The sequence below is a fragment of the Trichomycterus rosablanca genome, chromosome 4 (genome assembly GCF_030014385.1).
Source record: "Trichomycterus rosablanca isolate fTriRos1 chromosome 4, fTriRos1.hap1, whole genome shotgun sequence".
In the NCBI taxonomy this organism is placed as follows: domain Eukaryota; kingdom Metazoa; phylum Chordata; class Actinopteri; order Siluriformes; family Trichomycteridae; genus Trichomycterus; species Trichomycterus rosablanca.
This window is the reverse complement of record NC_085991.1, coordinates 51,980,820-51,997,550: the sequence shown is the minus strand read 5'-3', so window position 1 is coordinate 51,997,550 and position 16,731 is coordinate 51,980,820. Positions and strand designations below refer to the sequence as shown.

The window sequence follows — 16,731 nt, the reverse complement described above, 5'->3', positions numbered from 1 at the left end:
TGTTTCAACATGACAATGACCCAAAACATCTTGGTTACAGACAAACAAGATTGAGGTAATAGAGTAACCAGCACAATCCCCTGACTTCAATCCCATTCCCAATCCACGTTTTTTTGAGGCAAAACCCAAAATTGCAGAAGAACTGTGGAACGTAGTGTAATCATCCTGGACTGGAATACCTGTTCAGAGGTGCCAGAAGTTGGTCGACTCCATGCAACACAGATCTCGGAAACAATTGTAATGCCACTAAATATTAGTTCAGTAATTTAAACTAAAGTGAAACCTCAAACATTTTTAGTTTATAGATACATTTTTTGAGAAAAATGCTGCACTGCAATTTTTTTGAACAGCCTAATATTAATTTGTCTTAATTTTCTGTAAATGATGAACACAAACTGGCTACATTTTGTTAATGTTTTGATTTAGAATTGAAAGTGGAGTATTTTCAGTGCATCTGCATTCATGGAAATAAAAGTTATTAGAATGATTTTGTGCTTTATTCACTTTTTTAAAATCACTGCTATTTTTTTGAACACTACTGTACATGTGGAGCTTTCAGACTGGATTTGATGCTTATTCCACACTAATGCAGATTCGTCTCATATTCACACTTTGATGACATTCGAAATGTGAATGCCTCCTTGCCTCTTGTCTGTTTCACTTCTATGTATAATAAAGAAATAAAAACACACACACAGTTCTGTAATGTGAATAAAATCCCCCAAATTTAATGATCTCCATACAATTTTATTAACACATAGAAGATTTCTCTGTGCTCAGAGCAGGACGGTGTGACACGGCTGTTCAGGTTTCAGCTGAATCAACTCGCTGGCTTTGTAAACGGTCAGCCGGCCATCCTGCTCCGTCGTATCGCGGACTCCACCTTCAGTCATTGATTCCACCTCGAAAAAGCGATTCAGGGATCCGGGAGGTCCGAAAGAGGAGGGGCGGCTGTTGGAACGGACACAAGGGAAAAGACAGAGGAAGCATTTCCAAACCACGGGAGTAAAAAACAGCACAGAAGAAACTGCGAGCGGTCCACACGTCCGACATCACAGACTGACATCTGACATCGGCTGCTGGAATTCAGAGTGCACACAACAACAAAACAACCAAAAACACACCAAAAAAAAAAAAAAACAGAAGAATGCTTTTATATCAAAGAGAAAAGCCCGACCAGGCACGTTCATGCTGGAGCTGAAAAATCAACTCAATCACGCTGTCTTTTCCAGACACCCTCACCAGCACAGACTTTATTGCACGAGTTTGTTTCAGTGCTGAAAAAGAGGCCAAACGGGACAGTGCTGAGCCGAAAACAGAGCAAGCAGATAAAAAAAAGCTCCCGTTTGTATAAATCACGCCGTGCTGTTTGTACTGCCATAATTGAAACGTTTGGACACGCCCACAACACACTCCAAGATTTGTTAGCACGTTTTCTACAAGGCACAAACTTATTATGGCATTTTCAGACATGATGCTTCGCGCAAATGCAATCCAGCGACTTCGTTGGTGGAATTTAGCGCATGAGGTGAGGTAGGTGGGTCCCGATTACCCGCCTCCCCAGATCACTTGGCCTCCCCACAGACACAGACGCCAACGTGCTAAATTCCACTAATAAAGTTATTCTTCATGAACTGGGGCATTCGCTCGTTCCCTGTAGAGCAAAGCTGAACCCCCTCATACAGAGGAAGCATGTGTGCAGCGAGCACTGCCCTGTTTAGGATCAGGGTCTCTGGGTTTTTTCTCCATGCCAGTTTTGTTTTTACCGTTTGCTAACATGAGCGGTGCCGTCTGTGCCCCGTTTATCAGATGTCATAGCCAGCCAGCCTCACAATCGTCCTTATTTTTACCCCCTGTGGCTGATGTTTCCTTCAGTCTTGGCATAAACGGTTTCATTCTTAGATCATTAAGAGCTACGTTTTGAAAGGAAGACAAAGTTTAAGGACAAGGACGTGGACGTGGTAAACAACCCTTGTCCTGTCTATCAGATAATATAATGATGTAAATTAGGGGTGGGGCATTAATATTATTACTTTTTAATTGTAAGGATGCAGCTTGTTTTTCAGGCTCATCTTGACCAACGGTGGAGCTTCGTGTACCGTTAGTACTGGTTGGACTCCAGTTTAAGAAGCACTGCTGCAGAGGACGAGGTTTCAACCTCTATAGGTGGAACTGAACCAGAACTCTCAGCACTCTCACTTCTGTCGCCCAATTACTGACGACTAAGAACGCTTTGTATTTCAATGACACATCATCACTCATCATCATGGCTCATACAGCAGGTCCCTGATGTCTGAAAGTCACCCTCCATCCATCGCTCTGGTGTCCAGTTCTGATCTGCAGTTTGATCCACAGTAGATCTTCTGTTGGTCCAGACCAGACGCCAGAGCCTTCATATCTTCCTGGACGCCCAGCAAACTGTCAGAAGCATGTGGCTCGTCCCTCACCGTGACCGATGTTTCTGAGATACTTCAACCACTCAATCATCTGACTATGACAATCTGGTCCTTATCAAAGTCACTCAGGTATTTATGATGATCAGATCTGCTGCATTCAACACCTGAACTACGATGAACCTCTATCAGCCAGAAATCATATAGATCCTTCATCCAAACAGGCACTGCTGTGCAGATTTTCAAGAGGTGGCTTTAAAATGTTGGCTTATTGGTGTACAAATACCCGATAATCCAATAATACTCGGACTGAATGTTCTGCAGCGGTGAGAACGTCTGGTCTGTGCAGGTCATGTTAGGGCTTCTTTACACCATGTGGCGGGTGGAGAGGGTAGACTTAAGTGTAGAGAGCGACAGATGGGCTACATTCAGTAATTGTACACCAACAAAGTGCATCTATTTGACAGGTAACAGCCAATCAAGGTACATTCAAGGCAGGTGTACCTAAAAAAAGAGTCGGGGCAGTGGTAGCTCAGCTGTTAAGGTACTGGACTAGTTATTGGAAGGTTGCTGGTTCAAGCCCCACTACTGCCAGGTTTCACCTGTTTGGCCTTTAACCCTCAAGTGCTTGGACTGCATACGGTCCCAATTACAAGTAGCTTTGAATAACAGCGGATTCTGCTTCGTACAAGGTTCAGACTTATCTGATTGGCGAGCTGATCATGAATTGGATTCTGTGATACAGAACGAGATCCTTCTGGCTGACAGATCTTTGTATTGAGACATAACTGCAATATCAGAACACAAGCCGCATCTCGTCTGATTTGCGAGCTTTGTTACCTCACTGTGACATCACAACCATCGGCGGCAGTACGCTGGAACTGGCAGCTGAGAAACGGACGACCATTGTTCCCTCGAAGACGTTTCTTTTCTTAGGTTGGTGGTCATTTGCGAACAAATACTGACGTCTAGTCGGTACAGTGTCTATAGGAATATCCCTTCACCTGAAATCAGCTCCCTTCGTCTGCACGTGGTCACTAGTGTGATAAAAGGAGGTCGATGAGGGTCTGTGTGTAAACCATAGTGTAGTGTACAAACATAACGGACACCTGACCACGAGCTTTCACTTTCATTAGGTACAGACATTCACTGGCTGTTTTATAAGCTACATCTTCCATATAGATGCACTTTGAGGGTATACAATTACTATCTTTACCTCAGGCATTAATGCAAAGGGATGTGACTGTGTAGACATTGGTTGGATCAGTGTTGGATCAGTCTTAACAACAAGGATGTGTTGTTCTGGTTTGAGTGTATCAGGTGCAGTAGTGTTGTTGGGATTTTCAAACATGCTTTTTTTGTATTTATTTTGCGTAGTCACGTGCCCTCCGATGTGTTCGCAGTCCCATCGGACGCCTTCTTTACGCCCGTGCTTCTGCACAGACGCCTCTATCTGCTAACCAGGGTCCTTGGTACCCAACCTACTTTATTCCAGTCATTTCCCCAACCCAGCAGACACGGTGGCCAATTTGTGTCTGCTGCAGGCACTGACAATTGAATCAATTGAAGAATTTTGGCACTGGCAATTATAACGGATACAGTCTGAGCAATTACGCCTTGCTCAGGGGCCCAACAGTGACAGCTTGGCGATGGTGGGGCCTGAACCGGAAACCTTCTGATTACTAGTCCAGTCCCTTAACCTCCTGAGCTACCACATGGTTTAAATATTCATTATTTATTTATTTATTTATTTATTTGCTGTTGGAGCTTGTTGGACGTCCCATTTCAAAACCAAATGGTATTACGTTGTAGCCTAGGGACGTTTGAGTCTAAGGGTTAAGGTACTGGACTAGTAATCAGAAAGGTTGCTGGTTCAAGCCCCACCACTGCTTTGACATCAAGTTGATTGAAAATCCCAACACTGCTGCACCTGCTGCATTTATTCCCATATTATGGTCAGTGCTGAGAATGACCCCCCAAAAATCATCTATCAATGAGGGTCCGGCTGGGCTCCCTTTCAATTAACGCAGGGATGGATGGACAGATGGAACAGAGGGTGTTGTACAGACCAGCAGTCAGTAATTGTATACCCACGACGTGCATCTACATGGTAGGTGTATCCTAAAAAAGAGCCAATGACTCCATGTCAGGGATGGGTGTTCCTAATAAAGTGCTCACTGAGTGTAGATGCTGCAGAGGTTCGAGCTAAATGAAGCCTCTGGGATGAGACGGTTTAAGAGTCGGGGGCGTGTCGGGGCAGTATGGGGATTCCAATCGTCCTGCGACCGTTTCTTTGCTGTGACTGAACGACCCGGACGTCAGGGTGCTGGAGCCGTTCTGCACGCCAGCCTATAAGCTCATGCTCACGTAAAGCTCACTCGACTGTGGACACACGTTTTCTTTACAAGTCTGGCAGTAGACTAGCTAATCCATTTAGCTGTATGTGAATTCAAACCCAGTACACTATATGGCCAAAAGTATTTGGACACCTGACTATTAGCTTGTTGGACGTCCCATTTCAAAACCAAATGGTATTACGTTGTAGCCTAGGGGTTAAGGTACTGGACTAGTAATCAAAAGGTTGCTGGTTCAAGCCTCATCACTGCCAGGTTGCTGCTGTTGGGCCCTTGAGCAAGGCCCTAAACCCTCAATGAGGCTTCTCACAATACTTTGAAATATGTCTACTTATGGGAATTTGTGCCCGTTCAGTCAAAAGACGGCAGCATTTGTATGGCTGGACACTGACATTGATGTTCCAGTTCATTCCAGAGCTGTTGAGTGGGGTTGAGGTCAGGGCTTTTCTTCATATACAGGGGCACAGTCATCCTGGAACAAGAAATGGCCTTCCCTAAACTGTTGCTGCAGATTTGAAAGCATGTAATTTACTTTATATCACTGATTTATTACACCTGTTAGCAATTGTTGTGGCTGAAACATGTGAATTCCATTATTAGAAGGGGCGTCTTAATACTTTTGACCATATAGTGTACGACTGCTAGACAGAAATAATAATTCAACATGATATTTTTGCTTCTGAAGCCAGAAAGTGGTTCAGTTTTTTTCCCATTCTGCTTTTAAAACACGTGACAGAGTAAAACAGAGTTCCCCTTTAAATTGAGCGCCAAGCACGAGGAGCAACTGGCGGCATTGCTAACCGGATAAGACGCTGTTGCTAATGCTAAATGACTACATCATCTAAAAACGTCCCGGATGTTTCTGCCTGGTGTTGGGTCCACCGCATCCTTCTGTTAGCACGGACGGTGAAGCGCTGTCTTTATTGGCACGGCTGACGTCTCGTAACGCTCTGACACGCCCGGATTAGCGCTATAAAAATATCCTAGCAAAATCTTTGGTGAGTAATGCATCATGTTGCGGTGGCGCCTGACGTTGGTCATCTCGAATGCCCAGCAGCCTCCTACCAAAGCTGTTTTTACAGATCCAAACTCGGTACAAAAAAAACCCAATTAATAATAATTATAATGACAATCAGACAGGACGTCCCGTCGTCCGGCGTGTTCGTAGCAAAAGCGCACAAGCACCCGTCCCGGTTTGGTTCCGGAGTCTCCGTTCCCCCGTGAATCGATGCGCGCCTGGCGAAGACCGAAGCCCAACAGGTGGCGACAGCGCCGCGTCTCAGCTGAGCTCGAAGCCCGAGGAGGACTCGATGGCGTACAGCAGTTTGTTCCTCATCAGCTGATCGTCGCAGAACTCGGGCAGCTTCAGGAGGTTCATGCAGGTGCTGGCGGTGGGCAGGCGCTCCAGATCGTTCCCGCCGTTGTGGATGCAGAACGCTGGGTAGAGTTCCTGAACGGGAGACAGAGAGGAGCACAGAACACCTCAACACATGTTCTCTCAGCATAACATTCTCTCCTGACCTTGGTAAAAAGACCACTACTCCATGTACACTATATGCCCAATCTAGTCGTACCCAATTACACTGACATTTACATTTTCAGCATTAAGCAGACGCCTTTATTTAAAGTGACTAACAGTATTATGACAGTATAGAGTCTGAGCAGTTAAGGACCTTGCTCAAGGGCCCAACAATAGTCAAGTCAAATTTATTTATATAGCACTTTTTACAATGAACAGTGTCATAAACCAACTTCACAGAATCCAGGACCAACAGACCAAAAACCCCTGTTGAGCAAGCCGAGGGCGACAGTGGCAAAACAGTGGAACCTTGAGAGGAACCAGACTCAGCAGAGACCTCCATCCTTCTTGGGTGGCCTGGAGGCAACTTGGCAGTGGTGGGTCTTAAACTTCTGATTACTAGTTTAGTACCTTAACCGCTAGGCTACAACTGTCTCAATTACCTGACCTGATCAAGGAGGACTGTGACTAACACGCCCCCCCGACACCCACCGCTTTTTTTCACCTGCATGAGGCGGGTTCATATGGAGACGTGTATCGTGCACAGAGAATCACGCACTGATCTCCATTATCCCTCGCCACTGATCAGCCAGCAGAGGTCGTAACTGCATCAGTTATAAAGAATCCCCTCCGGCGTTCCCTCCCTAAGTTGAGCCAATCAATGTCTGTGTAAAGCAGGGACATCAAAACTACAACCCCCCGACCATTTGCAGTCCATTACCATGGCTCATGATATTAAAGTCGTCCCGCTATTAAGCATGTCTTACAAAACTGTTTGAACTCTGGGTGTCGAACTCTGGGTTTCCCCCGACTCAAAACATTAACGTTACACCTACATAAACGTTCCCCAGTTTTTAGTTAAACCCGGCGGCTCCAAAGAAACTGGAACTAAACGTGAACGCAGAAGATTTCAGGCATGAAATTAATATTTTTTCCACTCAGTTCAGAAGGAAGTGAGTAAGTTTAATTTAAATAAACACCGATAAGGCACAACATAATGACCACCTTCCTAATATTGTGTTGGTCCCCCTTTTGCTGGCAAAACAGCCCTGCAACTGTGATGCTCTGTGTATTCTGACACCTTTCTATCAGAACCAGCATGAACTTCTTCAGCAGTTTGAGCTACAGGAGCTCATCTGTTGGATCGGACCACACGGACCAGCCTTCGCTCCAAATGTGCATCAATGAGCCTTGGCCGCCCATGACCCTGTCGCCGGTTTACCACTGTTCCTTCCTTGGACCACTTTTGATAGATGCTGACCACTGCAGACCAGGAACACCCCGCAAGAGCTGCAGTTTTGGAGACGTTCTGACCCGGTCGTCTAGCCATCACAGTTTGGCCCTTAAATCTTCACGCTCGCCCATTTTTCCTGCTTCTAACATCAACTTTGAGGATAAAATGTTCACTTGCTGCCTAATATATCCCACCTGCTAACAGGTGCCGTGATGAGGAGATAATCAGTGTTATTCACTTCACATGTCAGTGGTTATAATGTTATGCCTGATCGGTGTATGTATAAGTATAATAATCTTTACATTAGGATTAAAGACAGATAATTAGTCACTCAAATAAAAATGACGTTTAATTGTTAGTAATCAAGTATCTTTATTAGTTATTATTACAAAAGAGTCTGTGGCCCTTGTTTGCATATTATCACTCAATCTGGTCCCCAACAAGAAAAGTCTGGACACCCCTGGTGTAGGGGCCCGGCCTGCCAGCCTGAATTCGAGCGCTCAGGATGCCCAATACGACTAAGATCCGGGATTAAATAAACTACAATACGCACGACTAAGCAGATCAATTTTAACCTTTCGGAAACCGCACAACCAATCTGGGGTTCAATCCAGGGGTATAAACGCAATCCAAGAGTCCTGATACCCTTCCCCCCAAAACAAACACATTTTTGATCCTTGGTTTGAACCTTTGAACCTGGATATTCGAATCCAACAGTTAAAAGTATCTTAAAGAAGCTTTTCAGAGCTTGAATCAGATCCAGAGCGGATAAACGTCTGATGGGACACTAGAGCCACTCTGACCGCCGTTAATCAGCGGAATCATCACTGGCCGCGACGGCTAATAACCAGGAGGTCGATGAGGTGACGGAATCCCGCACAAATTCTCTGCTTCTGCAGCGTCCAGGGTTCGAGCCGGGGTTAGAACCCGATTAAACCCGCGGGCGGGATCTGTTCCCGCCAGCCCCGTTTTTCCAACGATTAGCGTATTAAAGTATCGTTGCTTATGGAGGAGGTGTCAGCACGCCAGCCATCACTTGGAGAAAAAGGTTTCCATCATCTTTTTTAAATGGCTCTCCGTGACAGGGCCATTTCTCCCCTAATGAATCCGGGGCTGTTTAACGGCGCCTAATTAAGGCCGGGCAGGCTGGAGGTGAGAGAGCATCGTGGTTTAGATTCGCCTTTCTCAGCTGTCCTTTACTTTCTCGCTCGCTCTCTCTCTCTCCTCCAGCCACGTCCAGCATTAAAAAGTCCCGCTCGCCCTGTCCTCTCCAAAGTCAAATTCATTACCAACACTCACTTCAGTCCGGCCAATGAAACTTCTCTAAAAGTCTGGGCACCCCTGGTTTATTAGATTCTCTTAACATAAAGAATAATCTAGCCATTACACCATCGCTCGTTGTTTTAGTACAGTAAGTCATGTTAAGTTTTGTGCACACATAGGAAATATGTGAATGCGCCGGTACTGAACGGAATACGCTATTCCAAGATCAAGCACCTCCACCATTAATAAGCGTAAGGAAACAATAAAGAAGTAAAGCTAAAGTGCAGCTTTTATTGTATTTCAGTGTTTTATATTATATTTGTGTTATTTTCAGTGTCAAAAACCACCTCACTATTTTATATGAGCCTAAAATATATGCAGCTCCGCAGGACCAAACATCTTTATGGGGGGAAAAAAACCCTTGAAACTCAACGCCACTCCCAGAACCAGTTGACATCGAGTTGCAAGGTACCGCTGTATTTATGATAATTTGGTACTTGAACAGCGGTGTAAAGCAGAGGTGGCTCAGCGGTTAAGGTACTGTTGGACCCTTGAGCAAAGCACTTCTCCCTTAATTGCTTGGACCGCATTTGGTCACAATTTTACGTCACCTTGAGTAAAAAGTGCCAGTCAAGTGCCGTGAAAATTTGGACACCTGAGCATGAGTTTGTTGGACAAATGGTTTTATACATAAAGTGACCTCTATGTGACCCTTTCAGCTAGAACAACAACCATTCTGAGAAGCTTTGCAGACTTTGAAGTATCTAGTCAAAAGTTGGCAGCATGTGTATTACTGGGCACTGATGTTGGTTATGAAAGCCTCAGTTGATGTTCCGGTTCCTTCCGAAGCTGTTCAGGGCAGATCACTGGAGTTTTTTTAACCTGAACTTGTCTTCATGTCTTTATAGATCTTGCTTTGTGCACTGAAATGGTTAAAGGCCTTCCCTGAACTGTTGCTGCAAGGTTGGAAGAATATTGTTTCCCTTTGTATACCTGATTCATCACGACTGTTAGTGATTGTTGTGGCTGAAACTCGTGTCCCAATACTTTTGTCCATATAGTGTATGGTACTCTGCTGAGTCTTGGAGTGTGTGTGTTACAGTGACACTGTGCTTTAAGGATCAGTAAATGACCTTATGTAAATTGTAAAGAGTTTATTACCCTGCCCTTGGTGCTGGTGACAAACCTGACCAGACAATAAGACGTGTTAATGAGTCAGACTGGTCAGACAGCTCTAGCAACACCCACACCCAGTTAATCCAAACAGTAACACACTCATAACACAAGGTAAGGTTGGGTCAAGTGGGAATCACCTCCCTAAACCTCCCTGTGTGTCTTTAAATGCACGTTTAAAGACAATCACATAAGTAGGTCATTCTATGGGCGCTCTGTGGTACATCGGGCATTTATCAGACACAACTGGCGCTATCTGTGGGTGGGTGTTTAAAATAGGGCTTCTATTTTCTGATGATTTTCTCGCTTGCCGCACCGCTCAAACTTCACCTGATTGAACTTTGACCCCGTTTGCTGTTCGCCGACCTTTTCAAAGCTCCTCCAATGAGACGAACTGTTTGATATGAGGCTGTACGAACAAAACTTAACGTGATTTATTGTACTAAAACAGCGAGTGAGGAATGTGATTAGTGGAGGAACTTATGAGCAGTAATAATGAAGAGGAGTTTAGTGCTCCTGTCTCCTTCTTTTACTACATTAAACCACGTTAAACTTTAATGATAAAAGTTTTAAACTCTCTTAGAAAAGCTGATTCTGATTCTCACAATTTCTCAGAAGCTCAAGCTGTAACACAAGCTGTAAAATCCAAATAAACACAGATACATGTGGAGGCAGAGGACGACAGAACTGCACCGCCCGCAGTGGAACCACTGATAAGCTGACTGAATGAAACGGTCTAAATGTAACAAACAGCCCTGAACTTCACTTGAACTTCTCGTGAACTCGAGATTCATTATGTGATTCACAGTCAAAACTGGACTATTAGAGATCTCCACTGGGTGGCATAGTAGAGCAGAAATCATATTACACACCGGAAGAGAGTCAGGTAGTGTCCCAAAAGCAATAAACACTGCTTCTGTCTTCATCACATATATACACTATATATACAGTGTATCACAAAAGTGAGTACACCCCTCACATTTCTGCAGATATTTAAGTATATCTTTTCATGGGACAACACTGACAAAATGACACTTTGACACAATGAAAAGTAGTCTGTGTGCAGCTTATATAACAGTGTAAATTTATTCTTCCCTCAAAATAACTCAATATACAGCCATTAATGTCTAAACCACCGGCAACAAAAGTGAGTACACCCCTTAGTGAAAGTTCCTGAAGTGTCAATATTTTGTGTGGCCACCATTATTTCCCAGAACTGCCTTAACTCTCCTGGGCATGGAGTTTACCAGAGCTTCACAGGTTGCCACTGGAATGCTTTTGCACTCCTCCATGACGTCATCACGGAGCTGGCGGATATTCGAGACTTTGCGCTCCTCCACCTTCCGCTTGAGGATGCCCCAAAGATGTTCTATTGGGTTTAGATCTGGAGACATGCTTGGCCAGTCCATCACCTTTACCCTCAGCCTCTTCAATAAAGCAGTGGTCGTCTTAGAGGAGGTGTGTTTGGGGTCATTATCATGCTGGAACACTGCCCTGCGACCCAGTTTCCGGAGGGAGGGGATCATGCTCTGCTTCAGTATTTCACAGTACATATTGGAGTTCATGTGTCCCTCAATGAAATGTAACTCCTCAACACCTGCTGCACCCATGCAGCCCCAGACCATAGCATTCCCACCACCATGCTTGAGACCATCTGAACCAAACAAATTAATCTTGGTCTCATCAGACCATAGGACATGGTTCCAGTAATCCATGTCCATTGTTGACATGTCTTCAGCAAACTGTTTGCGGGCTTTCTTGTGTAGAGACTTCAGAAGAGGCTTCCTTCTGGGGTGACAGCCATGCAGACCAATTTGATGTAGTGTGCGGCGTATGGTCTGAGCACTGACAGGCTGACCCCCCACCTTTTCAATCTCTGCAGCAATGCTGACAGCACTCCTGCGCCTATCTTTCAAACACAGCAGTTGGATGTGACGCTGAGCACGTGCACTCAGCTTCTTTGGACGACCAACGCGAGGTCTGTTCTGAGTGGACCCTGCTCTTTTAAAACGCTGGATGATCTTGGCCACTGTGCTGCAGCTCAGTTTCAGGGTGTTGGCAATCTTCTTGTAGCCTTGGCCATCTTCATGTAGCGCAACAATTCGTCTTTTAAGATCCTCAGAGAGTTCTTTGCCATGAGGTGCCATGTTGGAACTTTCAGTGACCAGTATGAGAGAGTGTGAGAGCTGTACTACTAAATTGAACACACCTGCTCCCTATGCACACCTGAGACCTAGTAACACTAACAAATCACATGACATTTTGGAGGGAAAATGACAAGCAGTGCTCAATTTGGACATTTAGGGGTGTAGTCTCTTAGGGGTGTACTCACTTTTGTTGCCGGTGGTTTAGACATTAATGGCTGTATATTGAGTTATTTTGAGGGAAGAATAAATTTACACTGTTATATAAGCTGCACACAGACTACTTTTCATTGTGTCAAAGTGTCATTTTGTCAGTGTTGTCCCATGAAAAGATATACTTAAATATCTGCAGAAATGTGAGGGGTGTACTCACTTTTGTGATACACTGTATATATATATATATATATATATATATATATATATATATATATATATATATATATATATATTCCATACATGTGTGTGTGTGTGTGTGTGTGTGAGGAGATATAAAGACATTACTGACCTTAAATCCCAGCAGTGGAGGCCGTGAGCAGCTGGTGACAAACTTGAGCAGTTTGCGTTTCTCCTCGTCGCTGAAGCTCTCCACCACTTCCCAGAAGATCTTTATGACTGAGTGAGTGGCTGTGTATCCACCTGCACACACAACCATCAAGAAGTGTGTGTTCATTACATTTATATTTACTCAACAATTCACTGTGATTTACGTCCACTGTGATTATGTGGAGGGGTGGGTGTAGGATTGTGAGGGGTAACGTGATTATGTAGAGGGGTAAGTGTAAGGTTGTGAGGGGTAATATGTAATGTGATGATGTGATGATCTGGTGGGGTGGGTGTAGGTAGGGTTGTGAGGAGTAATGTGATGATGTGATGATCTGGTGGGGTGGATGTAGGTAGGGTTGTGAGGGGTAACGTGATGATGTGATGATCTGGCGGGGTGGGTGTAGGTAGGGTTGTGAGGGGTAATGTGATGATGTGATGATCTGGTGGGGTGGATGTAGGTAGGGTTGTGAGGAGCAATGTGATGATGTGATGATCTGGTGGGGTGGATGTAGGTAGGGTTGTGAGGAGTAATGTGATGATGTGATGATCTGGTGGGGTGGATGTAGGTAGGGTTGTGAGGAGTAATGTGATGATGTGATGATCTGGTGGGGTGAATGTAGGTAGGGTTGTGAGGGGTAACGTGATGATGTGATGATCTGGTGGGGTGGGTGTAGGTAGGGTTGTGAGGGGTAACGTGATGATGTGATGATCTGGTGTGGTGGGTGTAGGTAGGGTTGTGAGGGGTAACGTGATGATGTGATGATCTGGTGGGGTGGGTGTAGGTAGGGTTGTGAGGGGTAACGTGATGATGTGATGATCTGGTGTGGTGGGTGTAGGTAGGGTTGTGAGGGGTAACGTGATGATGTGATGATCTGGTGGGGTGGGTGTAGGTAGGGTTGTGAGGGGTAACGTGATGATGTGATGATCTGGTGGGGTGAATGTAGGTAGGGTTGTGAGGGGTAACGTGATGATGTGATGATCTGGCTGGTGGATGTAGGTAGGGTTGTGAGGGGTAATGTGATGATGTGATGATCTGGTGGGGTGGATGTAGGTAGGGTTGTGAGGGGTAACGTGATAATGTGATGATCTGGCGGGGTGGGTGTAGGTAGGGTTGTGAGGGGTAATGTGATGATGTGATGATCTGGTGGGGTGGATGTAGGTAGGGTTGTGAGGGGTAATGTGATGATGTGATGATCTGGTGTGGTGGGTGTAGGTAGGGTTGTGAGGGGTAACGTGATGATGTGATGATCTGGTGGGGTGGGTGTAGGTAGGGTTGTGAGGGGTAACGTGATGATGTGATGATCTGGTGGGGTGGGTGTAGGTAGGGTTGTGAGGGGTAACGTGATGATGTGATGATCTGGTGGGGTGGGTGTAGGTAGGGTTGTGAGGGGTAATGTGATGATGTGATGATCTGGCGGGGTGGGTGTAGGTAGGGTTGTGAGGGGTAATGTGATGATGTGATGATCTGGTGTGGTGGGTGTAGGTAGGGTTGTGGGGGTAATGTGATGATGTGATGATCTGGTGGGGTGGGTGTAGGTAGGGTTGTGAGGGGTAACGTGATGATGTGATGATCTGGTGGGGTGGGTGTAGGTAGGGTTGTGGGGGTAATGTGATGATGTGATGATCTGGTGGGGTGGGTGTAGGTAGGGTTGTGAGGGGTAACGTGATGATGTGATGATCTGGTGGGGTGGGTGTAGGTAGGGTTGTGGGGGTAATGTGATGATGTGATGATCTGGTGGGGTGGGTGTAGGTAGGGTTGTGAGGGGTAACGTGATGATGTGATGATCTGGCGGGGTGGATGTAGGTAGGGTTGTGAGGGGTAACGTGATGATGTGATGATCTGGTGGGGTGGGTGTAGGTAGGGTTGTGGGGGTAATGTGATGATGTGATGATCTGGTGGGGTGGGTGTAGGTAGGGTTGTGAGGGGTAACGTGATGATGTGATGATCTGGTGTGGTGGGTGTAGGTAGGGTTGTGAGGAGTAATGTGATGATGTGATGATCTGGTGGGGTGAATGTAGGTAGGGTTGTGAGGGGTAATGTGATGATGTGATGATCTGGTGGGGTGAATGTAGGTAGGGTTGTGAGGAGTAATGTGATGATGTGATGATCTGGCGGGGTGAATGTAGGTAGGGTTGTGAGGGGTAATGTGATGATGTGATGATGTGATGATCTGGTGGGGTGAATGTAGGTAGGGTTGTGAGGAGTAATGTGATGATGTGATGATCTGGTGGGGTGGGTGTAGGTAGGGTTGTGAGGAGTAATGTGATGATCTGGTGGGGTGAATGTAGGTAGGGTTGTGAGGAGTAATGTGATGATGTGATGATCTGGCGGGGTGAATGTAGGTAGGGTTGTGAGGAGTAATGTGATGATGTGATGATCTGGTGGGGTGGATGTAGGTAGGGTTGTGAGGAGTAATGTGATGATGTGATGATCTGGTGGGGTGGATGTAGGTAGGGTTGTGAGGAGTAATGTGATGATGTGATGATCTGGTGGGGTGGATGTAGGTAGGGTTGTGAGGAGTAATGTGATGATGTGATGATCTGGTGGGGTGGATGTAGGTAGGGTTGTGAGGAGTAATGTGATGATGTGATGATCTGGTGGGGTGGATGTAGGTAGGGTTGTGAGGAGTAATGTGATGATGTGATGATCTGGTGGGGTGGGTGTAGGTAGGGTTGTGAGGGGTAATGTGATGATGTGATGATCTGGCGGGGTGAATGTAGGTAGGGTTGTGAGGAGTAATGTGATGATGTGATGATCTGGTGGGGTGGATGTAGGTAGGGTTGTGAGGGTAATGTGATGATGTGATGATCTGGCGGGGTGAATGTAGGTAGGGTTGTGAGGAGTAATGTGATGATGTGATGATCTGGTGGGGTGGATGTAGGTAGGGTTGTGAGGAGTAATGTGATGATGTGATGATCTGGTGGGGTGGGTGTAGGTAGGGTTGTGAGGAGTAATGTGATGATGTGATGATCTGGTGGGGTGGATGTAGGTAGGGTTGTGAGGAGTAATGTGATGATGTGATGATCTGGTGGGGTGGATGTAGGTAGGGTTGTGAGGAGTAATGTGATGATGTGATGATCTGGTGGGGTGGGTGTAGGTAGGGTTGTGAGGGGTAATGTGATGATGTGATGATCTGGCGGGGTGAATGTAGGTAGGGTTGTGAGGAGTAATGTGATGATGTGATGATCTGGCGGGGTGAATGTAGGTAGGGTTGTGAGGAGTAATGTGATGATGTGATGATCTGGCGGGGTGAATGTAGGTAGGGTTGCGAGGAGTAATGTGATGATGTGATGATCTGGTGGGGTGAATGTAGGTAGGGTTGTGAGGAGTAATGTGATGATGTGATGATCTGGTGTGGTGGGTGTAGGTAGGGTTGTGAGGGGTAATGTGATGATGTGATGATCTGGTGTGGTGGGTGTAGGTAGGGTTGTGAGGGGTAACGTGATGATGTGATGATCTGGTGGGGTGAATGTAGGTAGGGTTGTGAGGAGTAATGTGATGATGTGATGATCTGGTGGGGTGGGTGTAGGTAGGGTTGTGAGGGGTAACGTGATGATGTGATGATCTGGTGGGGTGGGTGTAGGTAGGGTTGTGAGGGGTAACGTGATGATGTGATGATCTGGTGGGGTGGGTGTAGGTAGGGTTGTGAGGGGTAACGTGATGATGTGATGATCTGGTGGGGTGGGTGTAGGTAGGGTTGTGAGGGGTAACGTGATGATGTGATGATCTGGTGGGGTGGGTGTAGGTAGGGTTGTGAGGGGTAACGTGATGATGTGATGATCTGGTGTGGTGGGTGTAGGTAGGGTTGTGAGGGGTAACGTGATGATGTGATGATCTGGTGTGGTGGGTGTAGGTAGGGTTGTGAGGGGTAACGTGATGATGTGATGATCTGGTGGGGTGGGTGTAGGTAGGGTTGTGAGGGGTAACGTGATGATGTGATGATCTGGTGTGGTGGGTGTAGGTAGGGTTGTGAGGGGTAACGTGATGATGTGATGATCTGGTGGGGTGGGTGTAGGTAGGGTTGTGAGGGGTAACAGGTGATGATCTGGCGGGGTGGATGTAGGTAGGGTTGTGAGGGGTAATGTGATGATGTGATGATCTGGCGGG

The 16,731-nt window shown here is 46.0% G+C and overlaps 1 protein-coding gene across 3 annotated transcripts in view; it reads right to left on the bottom strand.

Moving 5' to 3' along the window:
• Window positions 1–698: 698 nt before the first annotated feature.
• Window positions 699–16,731, bottom strand: part of ube3c (ubiquitin protein ligase E3C) — an 88,210-nt gene continuing 72,177 nt past the window's right edge. For all 3 annotated transcript variants that reach the window (XM_062994491.1, XM_062994490.1, XM_062994489.1), the window contains 2 exons: window positions 12,586–12,716; window positions 699–6,197 (listed from right to left, as the gene is read on the bottom strand). In XM_062994491.1, coding sequence (XP_062850561.1) covers window positions 6,027–6,197; window positions 12,586–12,716 — 302 coding nt within the window. In that variant the 3' untranslated portion in view covers window positions 699–6,026. The remainder of the gene's footprint in view (window positions 6,198–12,585; window positions 12,717–16,731) is intronic.